At 42.3% G+C, this 19128-nt stretch overlaps 1 protein-coding gene across 9 annotated transcripts in view; it reads right to left on the bottom strand.

Annotated features, from left to right (window-relative positions):
• Positions 1 to 19128, bottom strand: part of LOC112228312 (protein cordon-bleu) — a 62532-nt gene that overhangs the window by 20037 nt on the left and 23367 nt on the right. For 6 of the 9 annotated variants that reach the window (XM_024393547.2, XM_024393520.2, XM_024393590.2 and 3 more), the window contains 6 exons: positions 17029 to 17239; positions 14936 to 15164; positions 13971 to 14015; positions 13292 to 13380; positions 12747 to 12824; positions 8421 to 8594 (listed from right to left, as the gene is read on the bottom strand). In XM_024393547.2, coding sequence (XP_024249315.1) covers positions 8421 to 8594; positions 12747 to 12824; positions 13292 to 13380; positions 13971 to 14015; positions 14936 to 15164; positions 17029 to 17239 — 826 coding nt within the window. The remainder of the gene's footprint in view (positions 1 to 8420; positions 8595 to 12746; positions 12825 to 13291; positions 13381 to 13970; positions 14016 to 14935; positions 15165 to 17028; positions 17240 to 19128) is intronic. The other 3 variants (XM_024393562.2, XM_024393571.2, XM_024393580.2) reach the window with 3 other exon arrangements.

Below are 19128 nucleotides of genomic sequence, written 5' to 3'. Positions count from 1 at the left end.
GAGAAACACCACATGCCTTTTCTTAGAATATAAAAATAAAAAAGGACATTCTGACTTACTTCAACCACGTTCAAGGGATACATTTAAAAACGTTTTGACAAATCATTTATGGCTTGTTGCTACTTTCATCACAATTTCGAGCCTGAGGTGATTTTCCATGAGCCATGCCCAAACTGCTGTGCACTCTCTCACCCAGTCAGACTTGCCTACCTACCACTTGCACAACCCATCTCCCAGCTCTACTGACTCTATATCACAGACTGTATCAAATCACATTGACTATACACTGATGTGCTGCCATTCAATGCTGTCATTCAGTCAAATATTTCTATAGCTTTTCTACCCCCTAATCCTGCAGGAATGCTAGCTCACTCCTTAATGGTTGACTTGGTCTATGTCCCAAATGGGACCCATAGTGCACTACGTTAGACTAAAGCTCTATGGGCCCTGGTCAAATGTAGTGCACTATTACGTGAATAGGGGGATGCAGGCTCAGTCCCCTGGCTGCCAAAGCTCCAGCTTTTGAATTACTCAACACAGCACACCACTCCAGAGCTGGCACAGTGAATTTAGAAGTCTCTTTATGGTCAGACCACACACACACAGAAAAACGGGCACGCTTGCTTACACACACACATCTGCAAGTACGTGCACACAAGTACATGCACACACATACACCCATTTGAAAGTAAAAGTATATCAGTGCTCATCGCATAAGTCCACTTCAAATAGAGAGCCAATGTACCACTGTAGACAAAGAATGGACTACTCTGCCAACTGTAGTGAAAATATTCCATTATATCTTTATCAGTGCTGGATATTACTTTGTCTGCTAAAGTTAAGATTACATTCCAACATAAAACCACAACAACGATAGGTTTTTTGTCTTTCTTTTAGATACAAAACAATTATTTCAAAAACTTAACTGTGAGACTGAGATTTGGAAATAATAATGATTTAAATGTGAACAGAAACACAAAACACAGCTCCAAACAAGCCCCATTATCTCCAACAGGAGGAGAGAAGCTCATTAGAGCCAACATAACATGGTGAAAAAACAACATTCCCCACAACATCTCTGTGAGAAGACGCCACCACTACTTCATTATATTGACACACACACACACACACACACACACACACACACACACACACACACACACACACACACACACACACACACACACACACACACACACACACACACACACACACACACACACACACACACACACACACACACACACACACACACACACACACACACACAGAGAGAGAGATGGTAGACTACACAGTTCCAGTGGGCTGTTTGTTTTGGCATTAGGGGCCTCTTCCTTTGTTCCTGAGAACACAAAGTTTTCTTCCTTAGGAAAGAGGAAAGGAGCATGACAGAGAGACTCCCAAATGGAACCCTATCCCCTATATCAGTGTTTCCCAACCCTGGTTCTCAAGTACCCCCAACAGAACACTTTTTCATTTTAGCCCTGTACAAACACACTTCATTCAACTCATTGAGGTCTTGATGATTATTTGACAAGTTGAATCCGGTGTGCTTGTCCAGGGTTACAATAAAAAGTGTGTACTGTTGGGGGTACTCGAGAACCAGGGTTGGGAAACACTTCCCTATATAGTGCCCTACTTTTGACCAGGGCTCTGGTCAAAAGTAGTGTACTATATAGGGAATGGGGTGCCATATGGGACACACCCTAAATCTGCACTCAAAACTATTAGAGCTGCCCATGCTTCTGTTTGCCACTTATTTTAAATCCCACTGTCCCACTGAAACATCCCCAGTGTTGCCTAATACATACACTAGCAAGTTTGCATGAAGTGAAACAACACAACCTAAAATAAACTGCATGGCCTTAAGTGATAGAATATAATTTACAAAGGAAATAGAGGTTGTCAGCAGATGGGTGGAAAAACCAAGGTAGGCCCCTTGAATAGTCCAATTCAGAGAGGCGTTGAGTAAGTTAAGGCTTCCACACCAACCATTCTCACTCTAACTCAAAGTGTTCTGCAGCCACATGGTTTACTTGTGTAGCAATCATGTAGGCCTAACTGAGGGATTGCAAACATATGACTCAGATCACAAGCTTCCTCTTAAAGGAATCATGTGTGACCTTCAAAAAGTGTGACCTTACAGAATGTGGAACATTTTAAAACACTACTGATTAAAACCTTCATGGAGGATTCCCCACAAATTCAATAAAAATAAATAAAAGGACCACAACTATTACTGAGAATGGTACCATCAGCCCAATGTAGAAATATCCAAACCTTGCAAAATTGTAAACAGACAACTTGTATCTTGCTAAAACAGATTAAAACGGTAGGCTACATTAAAGTGGATTAAAATCGCTGCAGTACAAAAAGCCAATGACGGATTGCTATGAAAGACTAAACCCCTCTTGGTTCAAATTATGACATCTCCCTAAGGAATGGTTTATGCAGGTAATGCTAGCCATCTCAATCAATCACACTTAGCCTGTGCTGCCAGCTATCCCCCTGATGGGATGGAGTCTGAGGTTACGTCCCAAATGGTACCATATTCCTTATATAGTGCACTACTTTTGACCAGGACCAATAGGGATGCTGCCTCAGACTGTACTGCTCAGGGGCTGCTTGGCAGGTCCACCCTGAAAGCAAAGCCAGGAGTCGATACATCAACATCACTAAGAGCCATGCTGCAGAGAAAAACAGAGGATATTCAGTAGGCTCCATGACATTTGTACCGTTGATTTAAATACTTGAGAACAGATCAGGTCAACTACCGAGATTCATAGAAGAATAAACACTCCTTACAGTAGGATTGGAAAATTCTGGTTACTTTCCCAAGATTCCCAGATTTCCCAGAAATCCTGGTTGGAAGATTCCCAGCATCAGGAGAGAAAAAAAGGAGCAAGGAATCTGGAATTCTCCAACTAGGATTTCTGGGAAAACCTGGCTATTTTGGAAAGTTACTGGAATTTTGCAACTCTACCCTGGAGTGAGCAGATTGAAGCCACCAAAAAGGGAACCATATATGTCTATTAGAAATGTGTTGAGCGTGTACTGACTATAATGATCATGTACAACACTGTGTTCCTACAGTAGGCTCCAAGTCTCTTAGACCAATCACTATTCTAACCTAACCCCCTTCCCTTTCAGTGGTCTTCCGAGGTTTTTTTTGCCCGCTTTGAGGACAATACAGTGCCACTGACACGGCCCGCAACCAAAACATGCGGACTCTCCTTCCCTGCAGCCGACGTGAGTAAAACATTTAAACGTGTTAACCCTCGCAAGGCTGCAGGCCCAGACGGCATACCCAGCCACGCCCTCAGAGCATGCGCAGACCAGCTGGCTGGTGTGTTTACGGACATATTCAATCAATCCTTATCCCAGTCTGCTGTTCCCACATGCTTCAAGAGGGCCACCACTGTTCCTGTTCCCAAGAAAGCTAAGGTAACTGAGCTAAACGACTACCGCCCCGTAGCACTCACTTCCGTCATCATGAAGTGCTTTGAGAGACTAGTCAAGGACCATATCACCTCCACCCTACCTGACACCTTAGACCCTCACCAATTTGCTTACCGCCCAAATAGATCCACAGATGATGCAATCTCAACCACACTGCACACTGCCCTAACCCATCTGTACAAGAGGAATACCTATGTGAGAATGCTGTTCATCGACTACAGCTCAACATTTAACACCATAGTACCCTCCAAACTCGTCATCAAGCTCGAGACCCTGGGTCTCGACCCCGCCCTGTGCAACTGGGTACTGGACTTCCTGACGGGCCGCCCCCAGGTGGTGAGGGTAGGTAACAACATCTCCACCCCGCTTCAACACTGGGGCCCCACAAGGATGCGTTCTGAGCCCTCTCCTGTACTCCCTGTTCACCCACGACTGCGTGGCCATGCACGCCTCCAACTCAATCATCAAGTTTGCGGACGACACTACAGTGGTAGGCTTGATTACCAACAACGACGAGACGGCCTACAGGGAGGAGGTGAGGGCCCTCGGAGTGTGGTGTAAGGAAAATAACCTCACACTCAACGTCAACAAAACAAAGGAGATGATTGTGGACTTCAGGAAACAGCAGAGGGATCACCCCTCTATCCACATCAATGGGACAGTAGTGTAGAGGGTAGTAAGTTAAGTTCCTCGGCGTACACATCACAGACAAACTGAATTGGTCCAACCACACAGACAGCATCGTGAAGAAGGCGCAGCAGCGACTCTTCAACCTCAGGAGGCTGAAGAAATTTGGCTTGTCACCATAAGCACTCACAAACTTCTACAGATGCACAATCGAGAGCATCCTGTCGGGCTGTATCACCGCCTGGTACGGCAACTGCTCCGCCCACAACCGTAAGGCTCTCCAGAGGGTAGTGAGGTCTGCACAACGCATCACCGGGGGGGGCAAACTACCTGCCCTCCAGGACACCTACACCACCCAATGTCACAGGAAGGCCATAAAGATCATCAAGGACAACAACCACCCAAGCCACTGCCTGTTCACCCCGCTATCATCCAGAAGGCGAGGTCCGTACAGGTGCATCAGAGCTGGGACCGAGAGACTGAAAAACAGCTTCTATCTCAAGGCCATCACACTGTTAAATAGCCACCACTAACATTGAGTGGCTGCTGCCAACACACTGACACAACTCCAGCCACTTTAATAATGGGAATTGATGTAAAATATATCACTAGTCACTTTAAACAATGCTACTTAATATGTTTACATACCCTACATTATTCATCTCATATGTATATGTATATACTGTACGCTATATCATCTACTGCATCTTTATGTAATACATGTATCACTAGCCACTTTAAACTATGCCACTTTGTTTACATACCCTACATTACTCATCTCAAATGTATATACTGTACTCAATACCATCTACTGCATCTTGCCTATGCTGTTCTGTACCATCACTCATTCATATCTTTATGTACATATTCTTTATCCCTTTACACTTGTGTGTATAAGGTAGTAGTTTTGGCATTGTTAGGTTAGATTACTCGTTGGTTATTACTGCATTGTCAGAAATAGAAGCACAAGCATTTCGCTACACTCGCATTAACATCTGCTAACCATGTGTATGTGACAAATACATTTGATTTGATTTTTTGAGTTCATTAATGCCATCTCATCCAAGAGAAAGTTGTTGAAATTATTCCATTTTTTTTACAGCAAACTTTTGTCTCGTTTGTTGAACCCTCAACCTCACCTGTGCTCTGACTATGTACAGTAACATTGGCATAAAGAGCCTGTCAAGCTGATTTCATGCCTGTCTGCCTCTGGAAACACAACACCCCACTTATACATATTTGATATTGTGCCACCAAAACACACCTCATCCACTGCTGCATTATTACTGCAATCTCAGAACCAAAACCAGCGTTTACGTTAACAGTCTGTCTGTCACTAGAGACTACTGTTGCATAAGCCTGAGTCTGATGCTACCTTTCCAGCATGCCAAACAGGCTTACACAAGTGTGCCTGCCTGCCTGCGTAAAACCTATTACCAAACCCTGAAGCGGACAGCTCAGGATGACAGGCTAGGCCATGTCACAGAAGGCATTCTAAACATGACCTCTTACATGCTGACCACATCGCTCGCGCCACATGTACAAGCGCTGCAATCATTGCAGCTACAATGTTCACGCGTGTCAATGGGCGTCTGCGTAGCCAGGCGCTAAAATAAAACTTGGTTCCATTTGTGACGTGTGATGTGCTGCAAGTCCCGCCTCTCCCATCTCATTGGTTTTTAGGAGCATATGTGTGGGTGATTGAACATGGGTGATTGAAAAATGAACTGAGGTCCACACTCCAGTGCAGTTGGTGGTGGTAATGCACATTAAAGTTGGTTGCCAACCACCATATAAAGTCCAAAAAAGAAGAGGAAGCCTGAAGGAGGAGAGATTACTAGAAACACACTTTTACCCTTTTATCTGTGGATTAATTGTCAGAGTAGAGGACCTTGTGCATTTCAGATAAAATAACAACCTAATGTTTATATCCCAGGACAAATTAGCTAGCAACAGCAAGCTAGCTAGTTAAATTGACATCAATGTTTAATGCTTTTCAACCTGTCTCCAAATTAATTTAGTTGGTTCAGAGTTTTTGATATTTCAACCTGCGTGTCCTGATCGCGTCCAGTGTGGGTGGACAAAATCAACATGCGCGCAACGTCGCACACGTGCATGTGCCGTATCGTCAACATGTTAGCCTACTCCTGTCCAAATCATAATGTCAGCTAATTGCCTAATAAAGGCTTTAAACACTCCTTCAGCACAACATGTTAGATGTATAGAGTACCAAATTGCACCATATTCCCTTTAAAGTGCACTATAAAGGGAATAGGGTGCAATTTGGGATGTACACATTTTTTTTGTCTTGACCCCAGATAAACCCAGTTGGCTATTTGATTGAATAAGGCCTTGAGCTTGACTATTGATTGTAAATTGATACTGTACTGAGATCAATAGAGGGTTATAACTAGTGATGGGAGGGGGGGTTGATACAGTTACCAAACGGATGTTATTTTTGATGATATATTGTTTTTGACAATATCGCAATATTATTTTTGTGCTAGTTGGATGTACCTGCACCAAATCTCCAGTCTTTTCTCCATACCTTGTTCTCCATCTTATTTTTTAAATTGGAAGCCAATTTGTTTTCAGCTCCTTTATTTCCATGACTGATCAAAACTTGTTTTCTCGTGTCTCTCTCTTGTCCCTCTGCAGCAGACATATGGTGAGCATTATATATGGAACAATGATTTGATCTAAAATTACAGTATTGAATTGCAATACATATCCAATCATTAGAGTCGCAATACATATTGTATCGGCACTTAAGCATCGTGATAATATCGTATCGTGAGGTCTCTGGTAATTCCGAGCTTAACATTCTTAGAAAAAAAAGTTGGTTTTGACTGGGAGAACCCTTTTTGGAACCAAAAGGATTCTACCTGGAACCAAAAAGGGTTCTTCAGAAGGTTCTCCTATGGGTACAGCCAAATAACCCTTTTAGGTTCTACATAGCACCTTTTGCTATATAGAGTGTAGTCATACCGCAGGGGAACAGATTGTCATCACTACAACACTAGCCATCCTACCAGTAGCTCAGGCTCATGGAAAGGAGACCTAAGAGCAGCCATCCCGTCCCTCAGGCACTCTGTCCTCATCTGATCTCTCTGTCCTCGTCTAACCCTCACAAAAGGGTACATCGGGCCCATGTGCCTCAACATGCAGCCAGCCATCTTCCAAACACAACGCTTTGTCTCATCCGTGCTAGCGAGTCACGGCCCAGCTAGTGTTGCTTATCTCTGGGTGAACGGACTGATAAAGACGTCATCAGTGTGGTGTTTCTGAACAGTGTCTAATACCCTTTTCAGACATATGGAATGTGGCGCCTTGAAAGCACCTCGGCTACAGCATGTTTGTTTGTCTGTAACGGTACGCTATGGCTTTTTAAATGCCGACACGAAAACCTTCTCAAGATAGCTTCAATGCACCACTGAACAGGCATTTTACTTGTCAATCAAATAATCTCGAGCTGCCTGCATGCAACCTGGCTGCCTGCGTGCAGACCACTCTACCCTAAAAAAGTATGTTAAAGTTCATTAAATACCATGATTTACCAAGACATTTAGAAAAAGAAAACACATCTAGCTACCCTACCATAAAAGACTGCATAAAAACAACACAACTGCACATCAATCAGCTGCGTTTATTGTAGTCAGGGAAACAATACTGAACGCTTCTGATGTGGCTCTTAATTGAATTGTCTGAAAGGATATCAATTGTCGCTATAAAAGGGTATAATAACAGACAGAGAAAAAGAGAAAAAAAACCTGGGAGCCACGACAACATAAACCCAAATTAAATCCTGATTGGAAGAACAGCGTGAGTAGTACACAGAATACTGTGTGGACACCTTATGCTTCTCAACAGGAGTCGGTGTCCAAATGGCACTCTATTCCCTACATAGTGCACTATTTTTAACCAGAGCACTATAGACCCTGGTAAAAAGTAGTACACTATATAGGGAATAGGGTGGCATTTACAATGTAATCCATTTCACAGATTAAGCAGTGTGTTCCTGTTAGTAACGGTCACTATGACCACAACACACAGTTCCAGACAAACCCCATTCGCTCCAACGAGGAGAGAAGCCCATTAGAGCCAACAAAACATGGTGAAAAAAAAACATTTCCCACAAAAACACCACGAGAAGAGAAATAACACTACCACTATTGCTATTAGATCCACAAATAACACAAGGAGATTAAAGGAAATGTTTAGCCAATGTTGCAATAATTGATATAAACACAGGTCACCATGACCTGAAGTGTGTGTGTGTGTGTGTGTGTGTGTGTGTGTGTGTGTGTGTGTGTGTGTGTGTGTTGCCCTCTCACCTGGTAGGCCTCCAGTGTGTAGCAGCCCTGGCAGGGTGTGGGGGCCGGGGGGGCCCTCCTCTTCTTAAGCTCTATCCTGGGGGACATCCTGGAGATGTTCATGACGGACTGGGACTGGCCCAGGGTGCTGGGCCGCGCCTCCACACAGGGCACGATGGACACCGTGGACAGGCCCTGGAGGAGGAGGGAGAGAGAGAATATAGAAATACACGCACACGCACATTGGGGACTCCGACTAACAAGGGCCAAGGACTGAATGTAAAATATCTGCAGAGCTTCATCATGGCCTGTTATTGCAGTGGTACATTAAGCTAAAGCAAAACTTAGGGTTGGGTCTGTCTCCAAGAAACAACAGTCTAGTCTGCAAGAGGAGGCTCTCAGATCCCTGCTGAATCAGGATGCTTTGTGACAGTTGTGACAGCTGCAGTCAGCTTTATTACCATTCCGTAGCTACTTCGCCTCGCTAATACACCATCTGTCTGTCTGAGAGGGATGCTGCTGAGCAATGGGGGATGATCAAAGAATGATCAAAGGCTTTCCTAAGCATCTGAAACTTAGCCTGGTCCCAGATCTGTTAGCACTGCCTTTCCAACTCCTACTGTCAATGTCGTGCCAAGTGATCATAAAAAGGAGTTGGCAAGACAGCACAAACAGATCTGGGTACAGGCTATCTGAAACGTCCTAAGCTTCTGTATCTTTGTACTGTAGCACAACTAGGAACAAAGATATACATCTATAAACGATAGTGGGGTGGTTTAAAGAAAAGAAAGGAAAGCGTATTAGGTCAAAATGACACAGCATTTCAGACCATTCCTGGGCAGAGGATCAAAGTAGTCATGAAAAAAAGTTTAAATGACTAAAACATTAAGTTCTAGTCATTAGAGGTAATCAGTGAACCAAGCACTTCTCACAGTGGGGAGAATGAATGGAAAATGTGCAGGAGGGAGAGAAAAGCACTCAAAAGTTATTCAGACCTGGGCATAAATAGTATTTGTTTTCTTTCAAATATTTATCATAATTTGATTGAGTCTGCCTGGAGTGCCAGGTGGGCAGTGTTTGAACTTTTGGGACTATTTCATTGGTTCCATTACACCAGGCAAACGCAATCAAACTATTCTAGTCTACTAAGGAGAGGCAGTGTGGCTTTGAGGGAGATGTGAGTTGCCAAATGCTTGCATATTGCATAAGCTTGGAAAAGCAGACAGAGCTACTATACAGTAATGTAGAGCAAAGAGAAAAATATGTATGTAACAAAAACCTAGCTGGAGTCTTAGAATCCTGCAGTAGATTTACTGCTGCCCCGCTCTAAGAAAACAGAGCCTGGATCAACTAAGTCTACACCATTCATCTTTATGACCTTCACATCCTGTTTAACTTTGATCTTCTCTTATCTTAAGACACGTGCCTCTCCCACCTACTAGATCTTCCTGACTAAATAATATAACATCTAGCAGATGCTTTCATCCAAAGAGACTTACAGTCATGCTTGCATATGTTTTACGTATGGCTGGTCCCAGGAATCAAACCCACTCTCTTGGCATAGCAAGCGCCATGCTCTACCAACTGAGCTACAGAGAACCACATGATTCATACATGGGCATAATTGCATCCCAAGGATAGATGCCATGGCATACTCTACACAGTGCATTAGTCAACTTTACTCTATTCCCTTTTGTTGGATGCTGCCTATATATAGGCTACTGTACATATACATGCAAATATTCCAGTAAATCCAAAGCCTCAATCTTCTGCCGGTTGATCCCATGCCACTAGAGAGAAAGGGCCCGAAATGCATTTTTAGAAATCAGACAGCGTTCAGCAGGGACTGGGGAGGGATTCTTGGCCAGCGGCCAACCCTCTCCTCCCCTGATGAACTTTTCACACTGCGCTAATGTGTTCATGGAGACCTTCTCACATGAAAGTGAGAGTGGCTAAACTGTTAATATTCCAGCTCACAGAGTCCCTCAGTACATCCACGGCATGTTCAATTATGAAAGACCCAATAAAAAACATGAGCTGGCACACACCCAGAAAAATTATTTTGTGTGGAGGTGCTGACTAACGGCGAATAAACTATAAAAATAACTCACACTCCATATATAAACTCCCAGTCATTTATTGGGTAAATCACCAACGTTTCTGCATCACTGTGCCTTCTTCAGTGTAATGTCATGAATACTTGAACCAGGTTATGTAGACAAACAGTGCAACCAATGACAGTAGTGAGGGGTGTGTCATAATGAATATGTTAATTAGATGAATTGAGTGAAACTGTTAAAAAACAGTAGTTTATGGCATATTAAATATATTATGCTATTGTTATCATATGCAAACATAATTGAATATTGCAAACAATATTAGCATCAACATAAATTATTGTTTAATTCAATTTAACATATTTAATTGTTTCTGATTTCATTTGTATTTTTTACATGTAATATTTTGGTTCAACCTTAATGCATAATAAGCATCATCATCAACAGCGGGAACATATTAGGTGTATGCTGATAAGCTGTAGAAAGAATATATACAATTATACGACTTGTTCATAAAAGAGAGAATTGTTCATAAGAAGGGCCTGAGATCAAAGTCAATATTCAGACCACGTGGGGTCAATGTTTTTAGATAGGATATCCAGTAAGCTTCCCTTTGTAGTAGTAGGATCTCGATGTTAACTCCTCTCCTTGGTAGAGCAACATGCTCAATGCCTGTGTATTTGAGGGAGGAGTGTGGCTAAACTGTTAATATTCCGGCTCTCTGAGAGTCCCTCAGTACATCCACTGCATGTTCAATTATGAAACACGAACACACGTTCCGAATTTAGGGAGAGACTACGGTAACTTTGAATTGGGATCCGTGCTGTTGCTGTACTCAGCTGTTGGAACAGAATGTATATAACATTAAATCATTTACAGACCAGAGTCAAAAAAGCTATTGGACCTTTCTTTGTTATTAAGGTTTGGGAAAAGTTCACCTGAACATCTTTAATTCCATGCTGGAGGAAATCTGAAAGCTAACCACAATGCCTATCACTCATGCATATCCAAGGTGGAAATGCATTTTAAGTGGAGTAGAGACAGATAGAACCAAACATCTATGATGATTTAGAGGCAGCAACACGCCCTTATTGTCCTCTCCAAGGATAAAATGTGATCTGAAATAGTATCATTCTATACAATAAAAAAAAAATTAAAAATCCATTTCATTTTCATTCCTTTAGATCATACACAATGTACACAGTCTTCAACATATCGGTCCATCAGTTTGTCCAATGCAGGACTGTACACTGTATCATAGATGCAATTCTGTTCTACTTCAGTCTTTGTTATGAACAGTCCTCAACAAATCTTTCCATCTGTTCGGCCAATAATGGTATCCAGATATCAGAGTAAATGTAGCCAGGTACAGTATGATGATGTAACATAATCACTAAGGACACAGAGGGTGTGTGTGTGTGTGTGCGTGCGCGCCCTGGGGCTTGACTCAAATGAGCAGGAGAGATCCACCAAGGTCTTATGGGAAATCCAATAAAATACCCATATTGATTTGAGGGGTATCCCAGATGGCTGCCTGTAATAGATTCCTCTGTAATTGTATAAAACTGATTAAATTACCTTCCAAACAGATAGCCTGTTCAATGTTTGCTCTAATATAATGTTTTAGCACACATGCACAAAACTATTCCCAAGAAACCGGCCCTACTGCTATAACTACTATTGTATTACAAATGTACTATTAAATGCATTATGTGTGTCACTGAGTAAAGCTGATCAAAGATTAAGCAATAATTCAAGACTGTAATTTAGAAGACATGGGATCAGCTTGTCAAGTCTGCCCTCTAGTGGTACATACGCAGAACAGCTCTCATGAAATCAGCTATATCAAGAGGAGGAGGCACAGGCTGAAAAGTAGGGTTGCAAAATAAATGGTAGCTTTCCCAAAATTCCTAGGTTTTCCAGAAATCCTAGTTGGATTTCCTGCTTATTCCCAACTGATTCTTGGAATTGTAGAACCAGGATTTCTGGAAAAACTGGGGGTTTTGGGAATGTTATGGGAATTTTGCAACCCTACTGAAAAGAAAACCAAAGTTGAGCTCATGTGTTTTAATTTTTGTGGGGTATAAAACACTATCTGTTGCAAGGTGGTGGGTTTTGGAACATCTACAAGAGAATAGAACTCAAAAGCATAATTTATCTTCCTGCAAAATGAATGCGATTGCACTTATTGAATGAGATTGGAGTATTGAAAGAAAATATAATGCAAGATGTCAATTACCACACCCAGACATTTCAGGAGGAGGAGGAGAGGAGGGTTAGTAGTACTTACATTGTAGTGTTTTTCAGTATTTTGAATAATATTATTATCAAGACCATCCATGTCCATAGTAGGTGACTGTTCTTCAGTCTGAAATGGAATGTACATCTAACATGCAATACATCAGAATGCAACTACAATACAAGCATGACATGCAGTTATTTGAGTTATTTGACAGATGATAGCAGTACTCCTACAGCTCTAGGGTTAAAAAACCCTTTCCACAGGGACAGTCAAATCTATAAGACTAATATTTTTTTATGGAAAGCCATCATGTTGAGCTCAAGAATAACAGTAGCTATTTAAGTAGAAGATTTAAGTACCAAATTATTCCAATCAAAAACAGAAAAAATATGCTTCCTTTTCCTGCATTTCAACATATAGTAGTAGTAAGTCAGCAGTTTAAAGTCAACTTGATCTGCAGACACACACTCTTAGTGAGTAGCCTATGCATGGTGCCTTGTAGTATTCTCTAGATGGTATTATGGTGCTAAGTTAGCCAAGCCAATGGGCTAAATGTCACTCTGTTGGAACACAAGCGAACTGTGCCGTCTTACCTTTGATTTCCTTCTGTTGAACTTTAAGAATCCGAGCAGGCCTTTCTTCTCGGCCCCCCCGACACTTGAGGTGTTGGAACGGAAGTATTCTAACAATGAATGGACAGACAATAGGTTTCAGTTCACTCCGAAATGAAAGGGTTGGCTCACTGAGCTAACAATATAGGCTTTCATTCATGCAGTTCATTCATTAACCAATGGAATGAAATAAACCACAGCTAGAACTATACTACTAAACCACATTACGCAAGCCATGTCAGTTATTAAAAGTTTAACCCATGCATACAACAAAAAGCATTCTCCATAAACACACACACTCAAGCCTCTTTCTACAATCAGGCAGTTTCAACAGTAGATGGCACTGCAACTAAACTTTTCCAATATGACAGTTCATCTATTCCTCAACCTCTGAAAATAAATCTAACAAACAGTCATAACACACTGTAAGCCAGAAGGAAAGGGAAATAACATTGACTGTATCTTATATTTGATTTAAGATACGTAAAACAAACAAACAAACAAACAAAACAAGCGAGCTTGTCCTACGAGGAGAAAAGGAACGGCAAAACGGGGTTAATGTGACTGTACAAGTGACTGTTAAGCTACAGGTAATGTCACTACAGCATTGTGGATGGGAACAATAAGCAGCATACAGCAGCATACAGACAGTATGCAATACCTGAGTAATTTAGAGCAGGTGCAGAAGCCATTTTAGGTTGACGAACTGGAAATAATCACAGGATTTCAACATTAAGGGCCCGTAACAATGCAGACCATCCTTAACTATAAAAGATTCTCTCTTTATCAAAACTATGCAGCATTTCCGATGTCCTTGGCAATGCAATCCCCCACCCGCCCTAACAGAAAAGATGGAAACAGTGAAACTACCAACAACACTGACTATGGTGTTTGACAACTGTCTCTAGTTTAACTCGAGCATCAGTACGTCTCACTAGGCTTTGTAGGTAGTGTTCTAATGACTAACCGTCTATATTGCCTCTCTAAGGGCAGAGTCATAGGGGGCAGAGTACACACCCTGGAAGCAATGTGCTTATCGAAGCTCATTTAACCAAATATGTAAACATAAGCTCACTTATTATTTATTCTGCAGCACCACCCTGATAAAATGAACTGGCCCAGACTGAATTACACTCCATGTAAACATTACAGGCACAGATGTAGCTAGCTGCAGTAAGAAAGTAATGCATGTTACTTTGATTCAAAACAATCTCATGTGTGAGTGCTGATTATAGATGCAATCAGAGTTTAAAAGTGTGACAGAAAACAACGGAGAGAGCTCAAATTAAATATACGATTAAATAGGTTGAGAAGAATAAGAGGAACAGTAACAGTTTGTTAACAGAGATAGGTTGGTACAGTTAGCCTGATCTCAGATCTGTTTCTGCTACAATGTCAACTCCTTAACATTACAAACTTGATTTGATCTGGGACCAGGCTAACACTGTAGGTATCATGTGAGGATGTGGAGTAGCCTGGTCCCAGATCTGTTTGTGCTGTCTTGTCAACTCCTATAATCATTGTCGTACCAATGACCATAGGATGACCATAGGAGTTGGCAAGAAATGTGTCACCATTCTACAGGAAGAGGTAGAGGGAGATGTGGGTATAAGGTGGTTTATTTACCAAGAGTCTGGTCCAGTACGTACAGCTCTCTGATGCCTAGCTCACTCAGACACTTGTCCAGCTCCAGCTCGTGGTTGCTGACATTGTCCTTCAGCAGCAGAACATGGGACGGGTCAAACTCACACTTCTCACAGATGGCTGGGACCAGGCTCTCCAGGGGCACCAGGGGACTCACCCTCACCACCGCCTTCTGGCTCCTGTGGTAGTTCACCACCAGACGCACCGTTTTCTTTACAGGGAAGACAGAGTGACTTTAGTGCCAATGGATGGGTACAGTATTAGAGAGCATTAGAGAACATCCTAGATTCAAATAGTATTCGTTTGACCTTGAGCTTGTCTGCAATCATGCCGATCTGGCACTTCAGGCAGGCTCAATCAAACACTCAAAAATATACAATTTGAACCCAGGTCTAAGTCCAGTAATTAAATGGGACTTGAAAGTAAAAGGTCTCAGCAGTACACATCCAATGGGAAAAACTAGCATGGAAAATATTGAGAGAGAGGGAGAGACAAAAGGTGGGTCAGACTCGTGGGATAAACCATGATTAACTAAAAACTTCACTCCACCTCACTTAAAAGAGGTTATGCTTTACTTTCAGCTTTTCCCTTAGAATGTAGACATTTGTTGACAGACCTAGGGGAGGGGGGTGGGACTGGGGGTCATTCAAGACTAGCACTTTGAGGTAACTGAGGCTGGGAGCCAAGTCGAGGCCTGACAGAGAGGGCCTGTGTGTGGGCAGCCAATGACTGGTCAGTCCCAGGGTGTTTGGTGTACCCATAGAGAGGGATCATAACAACAGTGCAAGAAGCACTAAGAGGGTTGAGGTGGTTGTTATGAAGAACACAGCTTGCATCCCAAATCGCACACAATTCCCTATATAGTGCACTACTTTTAACAAGGTCCCATAGGGATCTGGTAGTGCACTATAAGTAGTGCACTATATAGGAAGTAGGGTGCCATTTGGGACATACCACAAAGATACTGTTATCACGGAGTCCATGACAGTCACACACCAGTACACAATGTACAGACTTCAAGACTCTCCTTTTGAAAACATCATGTCAACCACTTACCAGTCAAGAGTGTGTAACAATCACAAGCACAACTGTTTTTGTGTGTGGCTCTTTGCTAATACTTTACTGAGGCAACTTATAAAAAGAATCAAAGCATATTTTTAGGCAACAATTTATCACATTAGTGGAATACATAAAAATCCATACATCGAAATCAATAGATTATTATGTATGCTTACTTAAATTTACACCACTCAGTTTCAAAGGGGGGGGTTATACTGTACATGCTTATTACAAGTCATAAAATGCATTACAAGCACATCATAAGGCATTATACCAGTTGGTTTTAAGTAAAGTGTTACACACAGTTTTGATGACTCAGAGTGAAATAGTGTCAGACTATGACCATCAGCCAAAGGGAGGTCAAAGGGAGATAGGGGGAGCAGGGCCACCAGGGCCAGTGAGGCCTGAGAGTAGAGTAGAAATAATGCATGGTAACTAAAGGTAAGGCTCTCATGAAAAATTCACATGCTAGGTAGGTAGGTAGGTAGGAGACACTGGAGACAGAGCGAGAAGACACTCAATCAGCCACCGAGAGCCGGTAATACTCCCACTGATTTAGAGACTGGCTCTATAACACCTGCTGCCTACCTTTGCATGAGCCCTTTCGAGGTTTTGTGGCCTTTCCTGCTGCAACAATTTAGTGTCAAAAGGTAAAGAAGGGCGATCGCAATGGTTACATAGAGATTCATACATCACCTTTCCCAGGTGTCAAAGGTTAGGTTCAATGAATGCTGAAAACATCTTTTTCATTGTATCCCAAAAACAGTCAACGATACCCACCTGTGCACTACAACAACAGCAAAAGGCCCAGACCAGAACAAACTCGTTTCCAATAACTTCATGAAGTGCTACATACATGTGCATTCATGGAAGACTAAACAGAGAAAAACTATGGATCAGGCTACAATAAAACACAGCTAATTGCTTATTCAATCACAATGCAGCTACATATCCTCAGTAACAAACAAACACACACACACACCTCTATATCAGGGTCAGGATCAGTAGGTACTCACCTCTGGCACTTTAGGCGGAGGTTTCCGCACCACTTTGTCCTGCAACACTTTCTCCCTGATGCTTATGGCAACAACGTCCAGGGATCCCAGCAGGCTGTTGGGTTTGAAGGCGAGGGACAGGCCCTCGCTGGACAGCAGCTCCAGGGTGTGATAGGCTGGGTTCAGGTGGTACCGGCTGCACAGATCCACCAACAGGTCCATGAGCGCTTTGCTGCAGAGGTAAATGCAGCACAGGAAGCCAGGCTGAGTCACAGACAGGAAGCCAGGTGAAGGTAGAGTCATAGGCTCGTCAGAGTAGAGTAGAGCGGAGCGGGACAAAGTAGACCAAGGTAAGTCCCTATTCCCTAGTTAGAACACTTCTTTGACCAAGGACCACTACTTTTGACAAGACCGCTATGGGTTCTGGTCAAAAGTAGTGCACTATATAGGGAATAGGGTGCCGTTTGGGATGTGACTTGACTGACAGATAGGGTTACCTCCTTTAGCTGTAATTACACTGGGTGATGCAAAGGCAGGCACTCATGCCGCTCGGCTTACAGCATTAGATAAGCCTGCAAATTGGTACATAAAAGGCTGATTTAATGATCTGAACTTAGTGACGTTTTAGAAACTTAAATGAATTACAGATAGGAAATCTAGCCTTAGTCAATTGACAATAAATGACCCATCTGATCTACCTATAATATATGTATGCAGGGATGGAAATTAAGCTAGCCTGAGGCTAGTACTTTGCACATGGGGCTAGTAGAAAATGTGCCAAACTAGCCCATCAGGCAAGAGACATTTTGGATTTCAAATATCAAATGTCACAAATTTGTCTAGAAGAATGTAACCTGGGCTAGTAAAAATTGCAGTCTACTAGCCCGACTGGCCAGTGTCCCAAATCCTTCACTTGAGAATGTAGAATGTCTTAATAAATCCTGATACAATGTTCTGTTTTTGAGCATCATATGAACTGTCATGTAATACAGAACATCAACTGACGAGGTGTCAAAGGGTAACTGTCAATCCAGGACAGAGAGAAACTCAAGGATGCTTTCTACTGCCTGCTGGGAGAAGACTGCTCATATGACCAAAGTGCTAAAGGGCTGCTCTGAACAACCAACACAAATACCAGGGCAAAGGTTGCTCATCACAAGTCTTACAACTGCATCATAATGCAGTACACATTAGCTGTAGGATGGGGAGTTACGGTTCATTTGAAAATAACAATGTATTCATTTATACTACAACTTTCTTCTTAGAATAACATATCTAGCTAGCAAATGAGGCTTTGACAAGACACTGGAAACACAACACATTGACACATATTCCCTAACATAATGAAAACAGTGTGACAAAAACCTTACACACCATAATGGAGAGGGTGTTGTCTGACTGCTTCCTGCACACATGAACCAGGTGATTACAAGACATTTATGACACCTGGATGAAACTCCCATGGGCTTTATCATGCACTTAGACAGCCAAACTGATTTCCCATAAATCAAATGACGGTTACACACACTTCATTTGGATTGTCCAGTTTTTCCATCTGTAAATGCTCTACAGATAGTGTGACCATCTGTTGATAAGCAACTGTATGCTAAGGTTAGGGTAAGGTTAAGAATAAGGGTTAAGTTTAGGGTTAAGATAAGGTTCAAGGTCAGTGCTAGAGATGTGATTTGTGCTCAGTAACATGTGAATCTATACTGAACAAAAATATAAATGCAACATGCAACAATTTAAAATATTTTACTGAGTTACAGTTCATATAAGGAAATGGATGTGGATCAGAAAACCAGTCAGGTCAAGACCCTGGTGAGGATGACAAGCACGCAGATGAGCTTCCCCGAGGCGCTTTCTTACAGTTTGTGCTGAAATTCTTTGTTTGTGCAAACGAAAGGAGCTCCCAAGTGGCGCAGCGGTCTAAGGCTCTGCATCTCAGTGATAGAGGAGTCACTACAGACCCTGGCATGATTCCAGGCTGTATCACAACTGGCCGTGATTGGGAGTCTCATAAGGCGGCACACAATTGGCCCAGCGTCGTCCGGGTTAGGGTTTGGCCGGGGTAGGCCTTCAATTGTAAATAAGAATTTGTTCTTAACTGACTTTCCTAGT

This window comes from Oncorhynchus tshawytscha, linkage group LG03 (assembly GCF_018296145.1).
Source record: "Oncorhynchus tshawytscha isolate Ot180627B linkage group LG03, Otsh_v2.0, whole genome shotgun sequence".
Lineage (NCBI taxonomy): Eukaryota > Metazoa > Chordata > Actinopteri > Salmoniformes > Salmonidae > Oncorhynchus > Oncorhynchus tshawytscha.
Note: the sequence above shows the minus strand (reverse complement) of the source record. Positions and strands in the feature narration are given on the sequence as shown.